This window comes from Typopeltis vanoorti, chromosome 2, assembly GCF_054136105.1.
Source record: "Typopeltis vanoorti isolate ZY-2024b chromosome 2, IOZ_Tvanoo_1.0, whole genome shotgun sequence".
In the NCBI taxonomy this organism is placed as follows: domain Eukaryota; kingdom Metazoa; phylum Arthropoda; class Arachnida; order Uropygi; family Thelyphonidae; genus Typopeltis; species Typopeltis vanoorti.
This window is the reverse complement of record NC_143550.1, coordinates 148,737,245-148,758,104: the sequence shown is the minus strand read 5'-3', so window position 1 is coordinate 148,758,104 and position 20,860 is coordinate 148,737,245. Positions and strand designations below refer to the sequence as shown.

At 40.4% G+C, this 20,860-nt stretch overlaps 1 protein-coding gene across 2 annotated transcripts in view; it reads left to right on the top strand.

The window, feature by feature from the left end:
* LOC150109519 (TGF-beta receptor type-1-like) overlaps window positions 1-20,860 on the top strand; it is a 575,024-nt gene that overhangs the window by 490,653 nt on the left and 63,511 nt on the right. For both annotated transcript variants that reach the window (XM_090408778.1, XM_090408769.1), the window contains exon 3: window positions 692-849. In XM_090408778.1, the coding sequence (XP_090264904.1) occupies window positions 692-849 (158 nt within the window). The remainder of the gene's footprint in view (window positions 1-691; window positions 850-20,860) is intronic.

Below are 20,860 nucleotides of genomic sequence, written 5' to 3'. Positions count from 1 at the left end.
GCCAGGTATTAGAATCTTTCTCAAAAAAAAAAAAAAAAAAAAAAAAAAAAAAAAAAAAAAAACAGAACTCCTTGATAATGCTTTGAAATTGCCTATGCTCTTTGGTTGGAAAAGATCCAGATTCTATTCTCATTAAAATATACAAGATTAATTTTTCTAGACATTTTTGACTAAAGCCCAATTGCTCTCATATGAAGGAATCATGAGTATTTCCACTGGCAAAATAAGCTAGTCACTAAACACATGCAATTGATAGCTATAAATACACTTGCCATTATTGACTTAGCCACCATTTAATTTAAAGAACAATCCATTCTAAAGATAGCTCAAGTTGTAATGCAGGAGGAATTTTTGTTATCAATCAGTGCTCATTTACACAAAATTGTAGAACCTGTAATATATTCATACTTAAGATGTGGTTTAAAAAAGCTTTGTATTTTTGTTGCAATTCAAATTGCAACATTTGAATGATTGGAATGAATAAAAATCAAAAAAATTCAGAATTAATGTATATTATTTCTGGGAAAACTCTCATATTCAGAACCTAAACGTTCAAAGTAGTATCCTCAGGTGGTTTATTTTACTAGTTTTGGTATCTGTTAATGCTTAAAATATTTTCATTTAAATTTTTAGTTTTGTTAAAAGTTGGTTAAGTGTATTAAAACTCATAAGGACATAATTTTTATTCCAGGTGTTTTCCAAAAAGTGAACTGTTTCCTCCAGAACATCCCATGTTTTGCTATCATTCAGAGCACAATCATAATCGTTTTGTAATAAAATGTTGTAATGAATATGACTACTGTAACGGAGATCTTTCTCCAACATTAGCACCACCTACTTCTGCATCAGGTAAAGTCATTTTTTCCTATCTTTGACTCTGTCTCGGATATTAAATTTTTAGTGATGAAGCAAATAATTTGTGTGTGTGTGTGTGTGTCAGGGGTGAACTCGCTCAGTAGGTTGCCATGAATTTCTTGGTGGAATGTTGTGTAAATGAGCCTGAATATTGTCATGTTTTTTTTTTTTTTTAAATGATTTGAACATTATTTTGATTTAGAAAATTCTATTCTAATAATAAAATAAAGATAATAAATAAAAATGCTTCACAAGTGAGTGTGACAAATATGGCAAATGGCCCACATCAAGGATGACATTGTATCCCTACCCCCACTATTCAGACTTGTGCTGTGCACTATTGTGCAACTGCATATTGGCTATTCAGTGTTCATTTGTTTACTTTGTGAGTTGATCATACATATTACTAAATAATAATAATAATAATAATTATTATTATTATTATTATTATTATTATTACGGCCAACTCCAAGGAGTCATTAGACTCATCGAGGGAGGCCCCAAACCATATTCATCACAACTATTCGACATTCATACAGTATCTGTCATATCTCGCCTTAAACTCATTCACTGTCACAGCATCCACCACAGACTCTGGCAGCCCATTCCACTCATTCACCACTCTAAAAGTAAAGAACCAGCTCTATCACCTTTACTAACCACACTTTTGCAAAATTTCCATGGATGTCCCCTAGTCCTCCCACAAGCAGCCCTGTTCTCAAAAATATCTTCTGAATTAATTTTATAGAAACCCTTCAGTAATTTGAATGTCTCAATCATATCTCCCCTCCTCTGCCTATCAACCAATTTTTGCAACCTCACAAATCCTCAACCTGTTCTCATAAGGTTCATTCCACAGACCTGCTATCATCTTGGTCACTCGCCTCTGGATCCTCTCCACCTCCTCCCCATCAAGAAGAAACCTAGGTGACCAAATCTGGGCACAGTAGTCGAGATGGGGTGTCTTATCAAGGCTCGATACAGAGGAACAATAACCTGCTTGTCTCTGCTTGTCAATGTATTCTTCAGCAACCAAGTGATTTGATGAGCTGATTTGGCCACTTTTGCAATGTGCCCCCTAAACTTTAACTCCTTATCCACCAACACTCCTAAATCTCGTGCCTCATCAATTTCCTGGAGTACAGTTCCACCAATGTAGTAATCTGCTGCTAATCTTTTCACCCCAAAATGTATAACCTTACATTTTGCCACATTAAATTGACATCCATTCACCTTAGCCGAGACCTCCAATCTATCCAAATCATCTTGCAAAATTTTGACATCATCTGCATTCACTATTGCTCTACCCAACTTTGCATCATCCGCAAACAAATCAACTGTTCCTCTCTGATCCTTTCCTATATCATTAATGAACAAATTAAACAGCAGTGGTCCAAGAACAGATCCTTGTGGCACACCACTAGTCACAGGCCGTCTTGTGGACTCTACTCCTGAATAAACCTTATTATATTATGTTGGAGGTTTAATGGATTTTTTACAACACTCAAAAAGAATTAAAATAGAATTTAATACTTCCTATATTTCGTCCTAGTCACTAGGACATCTACGGTGATTACAAAGACAATTAATGTAACATGCACACAAAATCTTACAATACTAAGCCCAACCACGTGGGTGACAATAAAGTCCTATCTAGGTGGAGCGCCCTCTAAGGGCAGTTGTAGGTGGCCTGGAATGTAAGGTGGGACCTCTGGTGATGACCATTTCCCAAATCTTCGGAAGCTTAATACAACCGTATTTGTTAAGATTTGGTTGGTTTTTGAGAGCTGCTGCTGCTTCTAAGAAAAGTCTCTCTTTCTTGAATTTGCTGTGGTGGAGCATGGTGGTTTTCTTCCATGATACTCTGTGGGTAGTGTCCAAAACATGGTCAGCCAAGCCTGAATGGCCATAGTTGTGTTTAACGATGTACGACTTGTGTTCCTCTAGGCGGATGGATGCTGATCTGCCTGTCTGTCCAAAGTACGCAAGCTTACAGGAACAGGGTACTTTGTAAACTCCAGGCAGAGAGAGAGGAGGGAGCTGATCTTTTGTAGAACGGATAAGGGTAGCCAGTTTGCGGTAGGGCTTATATGCTGTGTGTAGGTTATACTTTTTTAGTATCTTGGCTATTTTTTCCGAAGTGCCACGGATGTAGGGTATGGTGATGGCATTTTTAAATTCTTGTTGACGAGAGGGATGGGGAATGGGGGAGGAATTGATTATTTTTTTGATGCTGTGTTCGCTGTAGCCATTGGAGAGGAAAGTTCTGTGTATGTGGTTAAGCTCAGTAGTGAGGGCGGTTCCACTGGAACCAAGATTGTGTACTCTCTTGGTAAGGGTTTTAATGATGCCATATTGTTGTGAGGGGTGGTGGTGGGAGAGTTTGTGAATGTATCTGCCTGTGTGTGTGGGTTTTCTGTATACAGTGAAGGCAAGTGTATCATTAGGCAGGCGCGTGACTAAGGTGTCTAGGAAGGGTAAACAATTGTTCTTTTCCTTTTCCATAGTAAACTGGATTCTTGGATGTAGGCTATTGAGATGACCAAGGAAGGAATCTAATGTGTCTGGGCCATGAGGCCAAATAGAGAACACATCATCTACATATCTTAGCCAGATAGAAGGTTTGAGTGGGGCTGAGTCTATGGCTCGTTTTTCGAAATCTTCCATATAGAAATTGGCAAGGGGGGGTGAGAGGGGGGAGCCCATGGCGGTTCCCTCTATCTGCTTGTAGATTTTGTTATTCCAAGCGAAATACCCAGAGTTGATGGCAAAGGAAAAGAGATCTAAGATGTCAGAGGGAAAAACGTTTTCTAAGAGAGATAAAGTGTCAGTTAAGGGAATATTGGTAAACAAGGAGGAGATATCAAAGCTTACTAATATGTCTGTATTATTCAAGGTTAAATTTTCTGTGAGGGCTTTAAAGTGGGTCGAGTTTTTTATATAGGAAGCTGAATTTCCGGTGAGGGGGGACAGAGAGTTGGCCAGCTGTTTAGACAGTCTGTAACAAGGTGCATTGGTGGCATCTACTATAGGCCTGAATAGGCCACCAATGCACCTTGTTACAGACTGTCTAAACAGCTGGCCAATTCCTCCCCCATTCCCCATCCCTCTCGTCAACAAGAATTTAAAAATGCCATCACCATACCCTACATCCGTGGCACTTCGGAAAAAATAGCCAAGATACTAAAAAAGTATAACCTACACACAGCATATAAGCCCTACCGCAAACTGGCTACCCTTATCCGTTCTTCAAAAGATCAGCTCCCTCCTCTCTCTCTGCCTGGAGTTTACAAAGTACCCTGTTCCTGTAAGCTTGCGTACTTTGGACAGACAGGCAGATCAGCATCCATCCGCCTAGAGGAACACAAGTCGTACATCGTTAAACACAACTATGGCCATTCAGGCTTGGCTGACCATGTTTTGGACACTACCCACAGAGTATCATGGAAGAAAACCACCATGCTCCACCACAGCAAATTCAAGAAAGAGAGACTTTTCTTAGAAGCAGCAGCAGCTCTCAAAAACCAACCAAATCTTAACAAATACGGTTGTATTAAGCTTCCGAAGATTTGGGAAACGGTCATCACCAGAGGTCCCACCTTACATTCCAGGCCACCTACAACTGCCCTTAGAGGGCGCTCCACCTAGATAGGACTTTATTGTCACCCACGTGGTTGGGCTTAGTATTGTAAGATTTTGTGTGCATGTTACATTAATTGTCTTTGTAATCACCGTAGATGTCCTAGTGACTAGGACGAAATATAGGAAGTATTAAATTCTATTTTAATTCTTTTTGAGTGTTGTAAAAAATCCATTAAACCTCCAACATAATGTCCTCACAGCACTTAAGCCTCTACACAAGAATCCTGAATTAACCACCCTCCTATCCATCTCACCAACCCTATATCCATCCCCATATGCTGCAATTTGCTGGTTAGAATTCCATGTGATATCCTGTCAAAGGCCTTAGCAAGGTCCAGTAGAATCACTGTAAACCCATTACCCTTATCCAGTTCAGCCATCACTGTGTTATAATACGTGAGCAAGTTATTGAGGCATGACCTACCTTTCACAAAACCATGCTGTCCCCGATACAGTATCCCATTTTCTTCTATCCAATCTTGTATTTTCCTCTTGACTATTTTCTCCAAGACCTTGATAATGATTCCTGTTATGCTGATTGGCCGGTAATTTTCAACAGCAGCCTTGGAACCACCTTTATGCAGCGGAACTATTTTCCCCTCTTTCCACCCCCTTGGGACTGACCCAGACCCGAGGCTCAAATTAAACAAAATGGTCAAAGGCACTGACAATTCTTTAGCCGCTTCACGTACGACATGAGCTGGTATACCATCCAATCCCACAGATGTATTGGCATTGAGGTTCTGTAATAGACTAGTTACCTCTACTTCATTCATCACAATTCCAGTATAAGCTGTTGGTTCTTCCATTCCTGCAATGTCACCACCTGGATGATATACTCTTGCAAAGTGCTCGCTCAGTAATTCCACTATATCGACTGATTCGATTACCTCCCTACCCTCAGCATTTTTTAAGATCATTCTACCATGAACATTTTTCCTTTTACTTGCAACATATTGAAAAAACTGTTTGGGATTCTCTTTAGCCTGCATGGCCAATTTTCTTTCGTAATCCGCTTTTGCTTTTTCTTACCACCCTTATTACCATCCTGGCCTGAGCTTTATACTGTTCCTGTGCCTGCTGGTCACCTTTCTCCTTAAATTCCCTCCACAATTGTTTCTTTTTTTGCAGCTCAAGCTTAATCCATTTAACCCCTACTTGATTTATTATTCGGACTTTTGGTATACAGTCAACCATTGCCTCCTGCAAACACTTCTTAACCACCTCCCATGCACTATCATAACAGTAACAATAATAACAGTAACATTTTATATGTGAGTGTTATAGTCTGTTCTACATTATATTAGTGTTATGTAATGACATGCTAATATGCCAAAAACAAAAGTTCAATTTATCTGGGCAAAGTTATAAAAAAAATATTACAAAACACAAGAATGTAAGAAATTCAGAGATATATTTTCACAAACCAGTTCACAATCTCTTGAAGCTCCAGTTCTGAATTGGGAGCAACCTATCTACTAGTCTTTGTCGTCACGGTCATCGTCACTGAATGAAAATATTGATGTAGGCACTGGGATGTTCCTTGCAGTTTGAACAAACACAGATTTGATTCTACAAAAACATTCGCAACATAAAGTTCTATGTCAGCATCATTCTGCATTAATAAATGAGAATGTAGCATCTACACCCAACTTTACAATATTCTGATATTTCCATGTATAAACCCAAAGAACTGTTAAATTCAGAATCTTTTTTGTTGGTAATCTGAGTGATTTTGATCTGTTTTGTTGTTGTCCTTATTCTCAGATGAATGTAAAGATAATGAATGCAAAAATGATTATTTCTTATACCCTAAACAAGATAATCTAAATTATTTTTTCAAGAGTTTCATCCAAAACAACCCTATTTTAGTGGGTTATTTCAGAATTATGAGAAATTTCAAGAAATTTATGAGCAAGTCCTTGCAACATCAAAATGTGTAATGGTAGTAAATGAAGTTTTAGAAATCAGAAATGTTGATTTTAAAGATTTAAGCAGATTACAATACAAAAGAAAGATTCCTGGAGAAATTGGTTCCATAACATTACAGTGAAATCCAGGAGAAATCTGTTGTATAATTGTCTATATTGTAATACTTGATAGAGTACTTCATTATTTTAATGAAAGATATTTAATATACTTTATGAAGAAATTTCATATTGGATTCCGAGAGCTTTAAAAATGGTCTGGTTGGTCAAGTGGTTGGCGTATCCACTCTCCAACCAAAATGCTGTAGATTCGAATCCCACCGTGCGCATAGATGTTTGTGATTGTCTGTGAAAATACTAGTGGTGGTTGGTGGTAGATGGTATTGGTATAGTTGTGGTTCGTTGTAGTTAGTGGAATTGAGTTGTGGAGACAGAGAGTTGTAGAGTAGTTGCCCTTCCTCATTGAGTCTTTGGACTCCCTGGAGGTGTCACATAATAATAATAAGAATAAAATGCCCTTATACACTAATCAACTGGTTAAAAAAAATTATCAGTGATATCACAAAAGAAATATTACAAGTAATAATAAATTTAGTTTAATCCTTTATCCAAGTGTGTGTGCAAACAAAGTTTGCACCTGAAAGTATCTTCAGGACTGGGGTAAAGTGGTACAACACCGGGCAACTCCTCGCAAAGGTCGAGCAAGCTACCAACACTTAGTATCTCCCATAATGCAAAACACATCTCCTTTCAGATATGTATAATGTTATGCATTAAGGGAAGGGCCACTACTCAGACTAGTTTTGACCTTTATTGAGGTCGAATGGGAGTTCATGTCTCTCATCATCGGCCTTTGGAGAATAAAGCATGCTGAGGGTCAGCAAACAGTAAGAGAGGAGAATAATGAAAGATAGAGTAGGATAGTAGGAGGTAAAAGAGGCCTCAGTCAACCTGTTTAGCCTTATATGGCTAATTGGTCTGTGACACATATTCTCAATTTATCTGTTAAAAAAAAAGAAAATTTAACCATAAAAATTTTGACTAAAGTTCACTTATAAATTTATCCTTAATAATTTCGTAAGTTATCTATGAAGGAGATCCATTGACCTTTTTGAAAACAATATTTTCAGTTAGAACATTTTTTTTTTATTTTTATTTTTTATATAAATTACATAAAAATTAAAGGACTTAAGGTCCGGTCAGTTGAGCTGAAAGGGAACAAAATAAGGAACTTACAGACCTGCTACCACTGGGACTTAGAATGGGGTAGAAGACTGGCCCGGGAGATGCCGCTCACAAGGAGCAGCACCGCCTCGCAGCCCGGGTTCTCAGATCTTCCCCCCTTATTTGGAGTAAAGGAAACTGTGCCAGCGAAAGCTTTGTGGCGAGGAAGAACAGAGTGGTTGTTACTTTTCCTAGGGAGAGTTAGGTGGAGTTTTGGAGATACTAAAGAAATATACAGGGCTTGATTCGTCCCTGTATAAGAAAGCATATTTTCGGTGGTTTGCAGTATTTGTTCACAAATTTAAAGTCGCCTAGTAGATGTCTCTCTTGCGCAAGAAATTTAGGAAGGTAAAAAAAGAAACCTTTCCTTATTCCTGCGTACATTAAATTTGCGTCCCGTACCTGGGATTTTTTCCGTACCTTCCAGATGTGATACTTTAAGACGTTAATTAAAAAAATGGCGAATTTTTGGGTCTTGTTGACTGGTGGCGGGAATTGCAGGTGTATGACCTCTTCTAGTGATAGCATTGGGATTCCCAGTGCTGTGCTCAGTCTTTGCCAGACGCGTTGGGCTGGTGGGCAAAAATAAAAGAAATGCTCCACCGTTTCCACGCCCCGGAAGACATCACAAAAGGGATCGCATGGACTGGGTACGTACCTAGATTTAACCTGTTTCACCGGGAGCTGGCCATAAGCTATTCGCCAGGCCAGATCCCAATGAAAAGGCTGTCCCCAGCTATTCTTGTGTATCACACCTGGAGAGTTGGAAGAAATCCCAGTATACTGCTTTCGGTTTGTGTGTGAGGATTTCTGTTCCTTTGTCTCTAAGTACTGCGAGTGATTTTACTAGTGTGCGGTACCACTTGGGCACAACCCTTGCACGGGGTCCAGCATAGTCCGTGGTTCCAAAGAGGGGGAGGAAAAGTCCTATAAAATATCTAATTAGGAGGCCTGAAATATGGTTTGAGTTTAAGGCCTTCCGTACGGTTTTGAATGTATTTGCATAAAGCAAGCTTTTGAGATTGGGGGGTGGGGGGGGGGGGGGGTGGGGGGGGGGGGGGGTGGGGGGGGGGGGGGGTGGGGGGGGGGGGGGGTGGGGGGGGGGGGGGGTGGGGGGGGGGGGGGGTGGGGGGGGGGGGGGGTGGGGGGGGGGGGGGGTGGGGGGGGGGGGGGGTGGGGGGGGGGGGGGGTGGGGGGGGGGGGGGGTGGGGGGGGGGGGGGGTGGGGGGGGGGGGGGGTGGGGGGGGGGGGGGGTGGGGGGGGGGGGGGGTGGGGGGGGGGGGGGGTGGGGGGGGGGGGGGGTGGGGGGGGGGGGGGGTGGGGGGGGGGGGGGGTGGGGGGGGGGGGGGGTGGGGGGGGGGGGGGGTGGGGGGGGGGGGGGGTGGGGGGGGGGGGGGGTGGGGGGGGGGGGGGGTGGGGGGGGGGGGGGGTGGGGGGGGGGGGGGGTGGGGGGGGGGGGGGGTGGGGGGGGGGGGGGGTGGGGGGGGGGGGGGGTGGGGGGGGGGGGGGGTGGGGGGGGGGGGAACCTGTGATCCCACCATGGTTGGGATCACCTGCTTCCCTTGGACGGTGAAGCCCTCTAAAAGTTTATCTCTCGTGGCCGCATTTTTGACGACGAAAATAAATCGTCCTCCTCCAAAGGTGGTGAAGGAGAAGATGTTATTAACTCCTACGATCTCCTTAAGGACGGTGGTAAGAACTCTGGGATCCTCTAACCCTGGAATCTCCACTCCGAGTGTCCTAGTCCTGGGGGGGACGTAGACTGGTCTACTCATCTTAATCTCTGCATCTGAAAAAATAAAAATAAAAAGAAAAAAATTAAGAGTCTTGCGACTCTGTAAATCCCATAGTGCGTTAAACGCACTACCAGCAAGTTAGTAAAGTTAGTAAATAAAGCAAAATATTAGTATAACACAAAAAAATAAATAACAAACACTATATTAGTAAACAAGCAACAATAATAAAGGATATCCTGGAACTTCGGCGACTTTTGGCAAATACAGTCTCTTCAGTGGGAACCAGGCCCAAGTGGAGATACCAGGCAGAAGCATTAGCAAGGTCATCTCCTCCTATAGGAGCTGCCAAACGGTGTGCCACTTTTTTATTAAATTACTCTGGATTTAGAGAAAGATATTGAAAGTTTATTTTTCGCTTGGTCAGACTATAATAAATTTAGTTTAATCCTCTATCCAAGTGTGTGCAAACAAAGTTTGCACTTGAAAGTATCTTCAGGACTGGGGTAAAGTTGCCCAGTGGTACAACACTGGGCAACTCCTTGCAAAGGTGGAGCAAGCTACCAACACTCCTATCTCAGTATCTCCCATAATGCAAAACACATCTCCTTGCAGATATGTATAATGTTATGCATTAAGGGAAGAGCCACTTCCCAGATTAGTTTCGACCTTTATTGAGGTCCCTTCAGTAGGGTAGTGGCTCTTCCCTTAATGCATAACCTTAATACATATCCACAAGGAGATGTGTTTTGCATTATGGGAGATACTGAGATAGGAGTGTTGGTGGCTTGCTCCACCTTTGCAAGGAGTTGCCCGGTGTTGTACCACTTTACCCCAGTCCTGAAGATACTTTCAGGTGCAAACTTTGTTTGCATGCACTTGGATAAAGGATTAAACTAAATTTATTATAGTCTGACCAAGCGAAAAATAAACTTTCAATATCTTTCTCTAAATCCAGAGTAATTTAATAAGAAGGTGGCACACTGTTTGGCAGCTCCTATAGAAGGAGATGACCTTGCTAATGCTTCTGCCTGGTATCTCTAGTTGGGCCTGAATCCCACTGAAGAGACCTCAATAAAGGTCAAAACTAGTCTGGGTAGTGACCCTTCCCTTAATGCATAACAATATACATATCCGCAAGGAGATGTGTTTTCCATTATGGGAGATACTGAGATAGGGTGTTGGTAGCTTGCTCCACCTTTGCAAGGAGTTGCCAGTGTTGTACCACTTTACCCAGTCCTGAAGATACTTTCAGGCGCAAGCTTTGTTTGCACACACTTGGATAAAGGATTAAACTAAATTTATTATAGTCTGACCAAGTGAAAAATAAACTTTCAAATATTACAAGTATAAGTCATGAATTTTTTGCAAGAAAATGGAACAAATATTTAGTTGAATCATACTGAAGATGCACTGTATGGAAATATGAAATATTGACAGTCAGTGATGATGATGACCGCGATGTGACTTATTATTGGTATTGGAAATTGTCTTATATAGTCACATCATGAATGTGATGTTAATGTCATGTGGAAAAGATTTACTCTGTAAAATAAATAACATAATATTCCTAATGATATAGTGTCAAAAAGCTTTTTTTTTTTTTTTTTTTTGAAAAAGGAATTAGAATATGTACTAATATGTAAAAATAATGTATGAGCATTTAGAATGAATGTAAGCATTTGCTAGTCTGGTTGGCTGAGTGGTTAGTGCATCTTTGCAACCACGAGGCTAGGTGGCTTGGAATCCTCCATGAGAATGGATATTTGCAATTTTCTTTAAGTGACAGATGACTTTCCTCACCTGTTGTGAGATGAGGCCACTGCCTTGCTTACTGGAGGCCTAAATTGGCTTGAAAAAGTTCCATGTTTGGTCTGAGATATGAAATAATATTTGATGATACTGGTGTTCCTACATGGGATAGAAGTAATCTGGAGGAAGGAAATTGACAATAAAAAGTAATAATTGTTTGTGTGTGTGCGCGCGCACATCCACACACACACAGATAAACAATTATTACTTTTTGTTGTCAATTTCCTTCCTCATGAAATATATGACCACGATGTGACTTATTATTGGTATTGGAAATTGTCTTATATAGTCACATCGTGAATGTGATAGTAATATCACGTGGAAAAGATTTACTCTGTAAAATAAATAACATAATATTCTTAATGATATAGTGTCAACGATGACTTCTAAGACTGGAACAGGCCATGCTAGGTCTAAATCCTTGATACTCATGATGATGATCCCATGTCCGAACATACATATATATATGTATGTGTGTATATATATATATGTATGTATATATATATATATATATATATATATATATATATATATATATTCCTTACTCCTTTTATGATACCAGTATACCATAGGTTTACTACCTTTCATGGTTTGTTATAAAAAATGCATATGTTAATCGTGTTGATATCACTGCAAAAAATACTTAATAAAGTAGGTAATAAGGATGTTTTTAATGAACTAGCATCCAAAAGCAGTTTCATGAAAAATAATATTTTTTCATTCTTGATGTTTTCCCATCAAGAATGAAAATAATTCAAGCTGAAGGTGTTCCTGAAAAGGACTACTTAAAACTCATGACTTTGACAGAATCCAGTTCTCATTCGCTCAGTTAAGCTATTCTGGAATCCTTCAAAATTTGGTTATAGTATCAAAAGACCTTATGAGAAGTTATATCACTTTATAGGAAAAATATTAAGTATCAGTAAGAGATGTTGAATGAAGGTATCATTAAAGCCATGCGGTCATTGAAGTTTTCACAAGAAAGGAGAAGTGTATGGTAAGGTCAGAGGATTTAGTTTAAACTGAATTACAGTGAATGTGCCCATTTGTTCAGTATAATTTGTGTGTGTGTGTAATACTAAATGATATGAGGTGTGGAAAATGTTAGAACATTTGTGACAGGAGGTAACTGAAGACGACAGATGGCTAAAAGAAAATAAATTAAGAAGGTGAAACAAAGAATAAAATAAAGGATGTGAATGTAAGAAATGAAAATGGAAGAAATTAAAGGAAAAGTCATGAAAAAGTTAAATTGATAACTTCCCACTATAGGGACAGCAATCTGCATGTATATGTCAAGTACCAATTTATATGGCTACCATGGCCGCTCAGATGTAGCCAGTTGTTAAAAAATAATAATAATATATATATATGTATGTAAATAAGTTTTTTTAACTTGGGTAATGTATATTAGGGTTACCAAGTAATTTTATAAACTTGGTTATTTTACTCCTAATCCCAAGTAAGCAAACAGTTAAGTTTGCACCTGAAACATAGTTCAAGTCTAGAGGTGGTGCAACACCAGGGAAACTCATTGTAAAGGTGGGTAAAGCTCTGATCGCTATTCTTAGTATTTTCCATAATGTAAAGCACATCTCGCTAAGAGATGTATACTGCAATACATTATGGGTGGGGTCACTACCCAGACTGGTTTCGACCTTTTTTGAGGTCTCCTCAGTGAGTAGCTAGACCCTAAATACCAAGGTTTTAGTAATACAGAGCCTTATCAACTTTACCTAGACAAGTTGCTACAAGGTGTTTTTATTTTGAATAAGAATCTCCTAAAAATTAGGAGTAAAATAACCAATTGCTTGGTAACTCTAATATACATTACCCAAGTTAAAAAAACTTATTTACATCTATATCTGGAGGAGATATAGATGTAAATAAGTTTTTTTAACTTGGGTAATGTATATTAGGGTTACCAAGCAATTGGTTATTTTACTCCTAATCCCAAGTAAGCAAACAGTTAAGTTTGCGCCTGAATGTAGTTCAAGTCTAAAGGTGGTGCAACACCAGGGCAACTCATTGTAAAGGTGGGTAAAGCTCTGATCACTATTCTTAGTATTTTCCATAATGTAAAGCACATCTCACTAAGAGATGTATACTGCAATACATTATGGGTGGGGTCACTACCCAGACTGGTTTCGACCTTTTTTAGGTCTTCTCAGTGAGTAGCTAGACCCTAGGCTCTGTATTACTAAAACCTTGGTATTTAGGGTCTAGCTACTTACTGAGGAGACCTTAAAAAAAGGTTGAAACCGATCTTGGGTAGTGACCCCACCCATAATGTATTGCAGTATATATAAATATATAAATAGTATATAAATATATAATATATAAATATATAGAGCCTGTGTAGCTCAGTGGATGTGGCGTTTGCACACCACGGCACTTGGCCGCATGAAAGAAAACTTGATTTCGAGTCTAGTCGGTGACTAGAGAAAATTTTTCTAAGCTTTTTTCGACCGGTTCCCGAGTTAGTCGATCTCTGACACGGGCGAGTGGGTTTTTTCTCCTGGAAACTCGGGTTTTTCGTCCTGTAAACTCAAGAAAATCAACCGTAGAACTCACATCATTTCAGACATTAAATACAAGTGTTAGGGTTAGGGACCACGAGATGGCGGCACTTGTTGAGCCGTCACTCTTCACTGCATGCCGCTTAATTAGTGATAGCCTTGGGCCAGCTATCTCTGATTTGGTACCAGTGGAGATTGAACTGCCCACTCAGTCTCCAAAAGTTAGATAGGGCTAAAAACGGCCTCGCCTACTCCCTATATATACGGGAATAAAAAGGCGTTAGCTATTTTTTTTTTATATATAAATATATAAATGGTATATATAAAGCACATCTCTTAGTCAGATGTGCTTTACATTATGGAAAATACTAAGAATAGTGATCAGAGCTTTACCCACCTTTTAATTCTCCCCAACTTTGCATCATCAGCAAACAACTGAAGATCCCCAGTCAATCCACATGATATATCATTTACAAAGAAGTTAAATAGTAGGGACCCAAGAAGAAGAACCCTGGAACATGCCACTGATTGCCCTTCTTTTTTGAGACACTGCTCCATCATACACAACTTGCTGGTATTATTATTATTCAGGCCTCCATGGAATCAAAAGACTCATCGAGAGAGGTCCCTCCTAGGAAATACATCTATCACTCTCACCACTCCAATGGCAATGCATTCCACTCAACCACCCTCCATGCAAAGAAGCCACTCCTAACCCTCTTTCTCACAGTTTCCTTTTGTAACTTCCAGGGATGGCCCCTTGTCATGACTCCTTTCCGCTGTTCAACCAAGTGAAAGAACTCCCCAGTGTCAACCCTGTAACCACCTATCAACAGTTTAAAAGTCTCGATCATATCGCCCTTCCTTCTTCTATCCACCAAACTCTGCAGTCCACACTCCCTCAGCCGATCCTCATAACTAACATTGTACGGTCCTGACACCATCTTTGTTATCCGCCTTTGTACCCTTTCCACAGTTAATTTATCCCCTTAAAATCCTGGGGACCAGATCTGAAAACAATAGTCTAAGTGTGGTCTGATCAGAGTTTTATACAACAGAATGATAACCATTTTATCTCTGCAGGTCAGTGTCCTTCTCATTATTGCAGCAATCCTCTGTGCTACCTTCACTACCTTTGCAATATGCCCACTAAATTTCAGGTTTCTATCAGTCATCAAACCCAGATCTCTTGTCTCTCCTACTTCCTCAAGTTTAACTTCTCTCATAGAGTATGCTGCGTCACATCTATGTGTCCAAAACCTCAAGACCTTAAATTTTGCTGCATTAAACCGATACCACCATTCATTTGCCCGTCTATCTAGCTTATTCAAATCCTCTTGCAGGGCTACCACACCTGCACTATTACTAATAACCCTTCCCAGCTTCGCATCATCCGCAAACAACCGAATATCCCCTTGCAATCCACGGACAATGTCATTGATATAAAGGTTGAACAATATAGGTCCCAGTACTGAGCCCTGTGGAACCCCACTTGTAACCGTCTGCCTCTTTGATATTGCTCCACCATACACAACTCTCTGATACCTATCGGACAGCCAATCCTGAATCCATTTGACCAATCTGACATCCAGATCCATGTGCTGCAACTTGAATATCAGCATACATTGTGGCACCCTGTCAAATGCCTTTGCTAAGTCTAGGAAAATGGCAGTATATGCCTTTCCCTCATCTAATGCTCTTGTAACTTGATCATAAAAGGCTAGCATATTGCTAAAACAAGAGTGCCCTTTCACAAATCCATGTTGACTCTCACTGATAACATTACCCTCATCTGCCCAATGCTGTATATGGTCCCTCACTACTTTCTCCAAGATCTTACTAATTACTGATGACACACACAAACTGGACTGGCGTATAATTAGACATTTCCAGTCTGCTACCGCCCTTATGCAATGCCACTATCTTACCTTCCTTCCATTCCATGGGCACCTTTCCCGCAGCCAGACTTTCATTGAAAAGCCAGGTCAAGGGCACTGTCAGTTCCTTAGCACATTCTCTCAAAATTCGTGGTGATATACCATCCAGCCCCACAGCTTTACTAACATCCAGAGTACTCAGTATGTGGAACACACTCTCCTCCTGCACCTCTAAACCTCGAACCTGCTCTATCCCTCTAGTATTCAAATTGACTCCTCCAGGATGAAATACTCCAATAAAGTGTTCATTGAAATTCTACTGTGTCCTCTGCATCAGTCACTCTATTCCCATTTTTATCCCACAATGTCATTCTTCCACAGTCATTTCTCCTCCTACTGGCCACATAGCTAAAAAATTCCCTAGGATTTTCCTTGGATCTAACGGCCAATCTTTTCTCGTATTCCAGTTTCGCCTTCCTTGCCGTACTAGTCACTCTTCTGGCTTGTGTCTTATATTCTTCATGCATCTTCTCTTCACCTGTCTCCTTATATCTCTTCCATAGCCTCTTTTTCGCATGTAGCTCCTGTTTAATATTGTTTGTCATCCACTTTACTCCAAATTGTGTCCTCTTCTTCACTCGTGGAATACAGCTTACCATTGCTGCTAATAAATATTCCTTCACAATTTCCCAAGCACTAATGATATCCCGGCCTTCCAATTCCTCCCTCTACGAAACTTTCCCAAGTTGACATCTAAGACTATTATAATCACCTGTCTTATAATTCCAGATACGTTTCTGTATCTTTGATACTCCTGCATGTCTATTCATCTTCCAAGTCAAAACCATATGGTCACTCTCTCCAACTGGTGGGAGAGATGTCATCTCAGTTATTATCAGCTCTTCGGATGCTATAACCAAATCCAAAACTCTTGAACCTCTTGTTCCCTCTGTTACATGTTGCCTAAGACATTTGTCCTTCAAGAATTCTAGAAATTCCATTCCCTTATTGCTACATGCATCTTCCTTTCCCCAATCTATACTGCTGTAGTTAAAATCTCCCATAACAATCGTTCTTCTTGCGCTTGCCACACTCAACTGTCTCAACATCTCCTGGTCCCCACCCTCTGTACTCCTTGGTCTGTAGCAACACCCCACTAAATATCCTGTTTTGCTCACCTCCACCTCACACCACATGCTTTCAAAATCATTAGTGTCACAGCCTTCCAAAGCTTTCGCTCTTAGAGGACATAGGTTGTCACTTATCATAAGCAGTACTCTACCACTACGCTTTCCCTTCCTATCCTGCCGAAAAATGCTGTACCCAGCAACTTCTATTCCTGTTATTATATCCTCTTCTGTCAACCACGTCTCTGTGATCCCAATAATCTTTGGCCAGGTTGATGCTGTGTGACCAATTCCTCTCCCTTATTCCGAATACTCCTGACATTGGCATAAAGCATAAAAATGCCATTGTTTCTATACCCAGCTTTATCCCCTCTAGACTCAACTAGGCTCAGCATTACCTGATTTCGTCCCCCTTCTCCCAAGTACCCATTCCCACAAAAGGCCACTCCTGCTACCATTCACACTGGGACACACTGACTCGTTCAGAACAGCAATCGCTCCAGGTGCCTATGTCCTTCCTCATTCAAATGCAAGCAGTCTCTCGCATACAATTCCTCCCTGCTCTCAAATGCACTCCAAGCATCCACATATTTGAATACTCTCTTCTGACACATTCTCGCTATTATGCCATTCAATATCACTGCTCTTCTGCTCAGCTCGACATTATCATACCTAGGCAACACACACTCTCTTTCCTCTCTGTGTCTTCTTTCATACAGCCTCAAGCAAGAATCTCATATCTCTCGCTGCCTTATTTACACCACCACTCAAGTCATTTGTTCCCACCATCACAATCATCTCATCCACCCTTTCACCTCTCCTAATTGCCATAGCCACACTTTCTATCGTTCCTCCTGGCAAACGCTCCTTACGCATCCTATCTTGAACACCACAGATCATTGAGTCCCCATACATTACACCTCTTACCACCATATTCCTCGATTGCTCACATGCGTCCCTCTCTCTCTCTCTCTCTCTCTCTCTCTCGTAACAGTTTCTCTTTGTGCTCCCCTACTTACCTGCCTTCCTGACATCACTCTATCTCTAGTCCCGTCCCTGTGCTCCCTTGCATTCCTCTCATTCCCTCTCTCCTGCTGTTTCCATTCATTCCTATATCTGACACTTATTCCGTCTCTTTCACTAATCCTATTCTCACCTCTTCTATCATTCATACAACTCCCTCTGTTATTCTGCTCCTATTCTCTCCTCTTCTCTCATTCCCATAACTCTCTCTCACTCCTCCCCTGATTCATCTCTTCCATTCGCTTAATTTCATCTTTCACACTTTTCATCCCATTCCCCAGACATTCCATCTGCTCTTTCAGCTCATCTCTCTCTCTCTCTGTACGTCAGCCACTCTTGTTTGCCATTCATTCTCCCAATTGAGACTATCTCCTAAAACTTCAGAATCATTACACCCTTCCATACTCCCCACTCTTATTATTTTATTCATACTTCTCTCGCCCTCTATCATACCCGTCATCTCTCTATGTGGAGAATCTCCCATCTCTGACTCAACGAGGTCAGTTATAGTCTCAATGAGATCAGTTATGGTCATTTCTAAATCACCAAGTTCCTCCCATTGCCTGCATTTTGCACATATACATTCCTCCCCCCCTTCTTTCTCCTGCCACATATATAATCGCCGGGATGCATACATTCCGCAAGTCCTGCATGCTACAAAATCCTGTATGATATTGCACAAAATGGAGTGCTTAAATGGGGGGAGGGGACTTGGCGATAAGCCATTTGTCATTTTAACTGTCGCTGCCCCCATTATTTAAAATAGTGTCGCTAATTAGTGTCAAAAAAATAAACACTAAATAAGTATCAGGGTGTATAACTATAAGAAAAAGTACAAACAATTTCAAACAGAAAATTTAAATACACTAGATATAAATAAATAAAATGAAATAACTAAATGGTGCTTAAGGGTCAAAGCTGTATAACTGAGAGGAGACCTCCACATAGCCTTTAAAAGAATGCAGAGAACCGACCAGGACTTCTGACCTAATGTCCAATCCTCACCTTCTCGTAGTGCACCCTGTTGGGTATCTACCTGGATACTGAATGAATGAGGATGGGCTGGTAATTTGGGATTTAGCCGACCAAATTGTATTCTTATTGGTTAAACCAAAATAAAAAATGATGGTACAACTTGACAAAATTTCATGACGGCTGGGGCGCCGCCCGGTTAAACAAGCCCCTCGTTGTTTTCGGCAGGGAAAAGTCACTACTGGAACAAATTTGAAAACATGTCCTAACTCAACATCACCAGAGTTAAAGATCGGTACTATCAACATAAGAAGCCTGAATGGCAAAGAAATGAAGCTAGCGGAGGAATTAGATAAGTACCAGATCGACATAAAAGGGGTGACTGAAACAAAAAAGACAAAAACTGGTGAGATCTTGCTGAGCAATAAATACAAAATGTTATATTCAGGCAATGACAATCAAGGAAAAGAAGGAGTAGTCATATTATTCAACACCAAATACGAGGCTAATCTTCTTGAATGGCAGGCAGTCTCAAGTAGAGTGATGTGGGCAAATATGAGAATGGGGAACTGGACAATGAGACTTATTTGTGCCTATGGTCCCACAGAAGGTTTTGCTAAGGTAGAAGTGGAGGAATTTTTTGATGCTTTAGAAAAAGCAACTGACACAATGAAAAAGGAAAAGTTGGTCCTTGTTGGGGATCTGAATAGCAGAGTAGGAAATGATTGACAGACATATAAAAATATTTGGGGAAAATTTGGAGAAAAGAACAAAGCTAATAATAATGGCAAATACCTGTTGGATTTCTGCTCAGGATTTGGACTGGTTATTACTAACACCATGTTCCAACATAAAAATGTGCACAAATTCACTGATAGTCAATGACACCAGAGTGTACAGAGTATTTGAAATTGGAAGCGATCAGTATTTAGTCTTGAGCAGGATAAAATTGAATTTAATATTGAAAAGAATAATAAGAAATAGTAAGAAAGTTTTAAAGCGAATAAAAGTTGAGCAGCTCTCAGCTGTGAACTGTAGACTAAAATACACAAAGATTATTGAAGGAAAATTGAAAGAGTTTGAGAACAGGAACCAAACCTTGGAGATTCAGTGGCAAGCCTTGAAGAAAACCCTGATTGATTCAGCTAGAGAGGCATGTAGTGAAGTTGTCTGCAAGGATAGAAAAATTAGAACTCCGTGGTGGACACAGGAAGTTAAAGAGGCAGTGAAGGAAAAGAAGAAAGCATATCAAAAGTTACTAACAAATAAGTCAGCTTGTGCTCTTAGAGAATACAGAGACAAATGTAAGAAAGCTAAACAGTGTGTAAAACTAGCTTAACAAAAGTCATGGGAGGACTTTGGCAAGAACATAGAAAATAAATATCAAGGAGGTGGTAAGATATTCTGAAGGTTGTTGAAGAAGCTTAAAAATGGAGGAAAGAGTGCTGTAAAAGGAGTTAGAAATGATAAAGGTGATATGAAAGGAGATAAAGATACCTTTGAAGTATGGAGTAAATACTTCGAAAAATTGCTAAATGAAACAAGCAGTGATAGCACAGTGGTAAAAGACACTCAACAGGCATACAGTCAGGAATACATATCCATGCTTGAAGTAGAAAAAGCGATCAGAGGCTTGAAATATGGAAAGGCAGCAGGAGTAGATGATATTCGACCAGAAATGCTGAAGTGTGGTGGTATAAAAGTCTTACAGTGGCTGCACTGCATAGTTCAGAAAGCCTGGACAGAGGGACAAATTCCTGATGATTGGAATAGAGCTCTAATAGTGCCCATATATAAAAAGGAAAATAAAACTGAATGTGAGAATTACAGAGGTATATCACTACTGAGTGTTCCTGGTAAGATATATGCAAGTATTTTTACTATTACTATTATTACGGGCAACTCCAGGGAGTCATTGGACTCATCGAGGGAGGCCCCAAATCATATTCATCACAACTATTTGACATTCATACAGTATCTATCATACCTCGCCTTAAACTCATTCACTGTCACAGCATCCACCACAGACTCAGGGAGCGCATTCCACTCATTCACTACTCTAAAAGTAAAGAACCCAGCTCTAACACCTTTACTAACCACACTTTTGCCCAGTTTCCATGGATGTCCCCTAGTCCTCCCACAACCAGC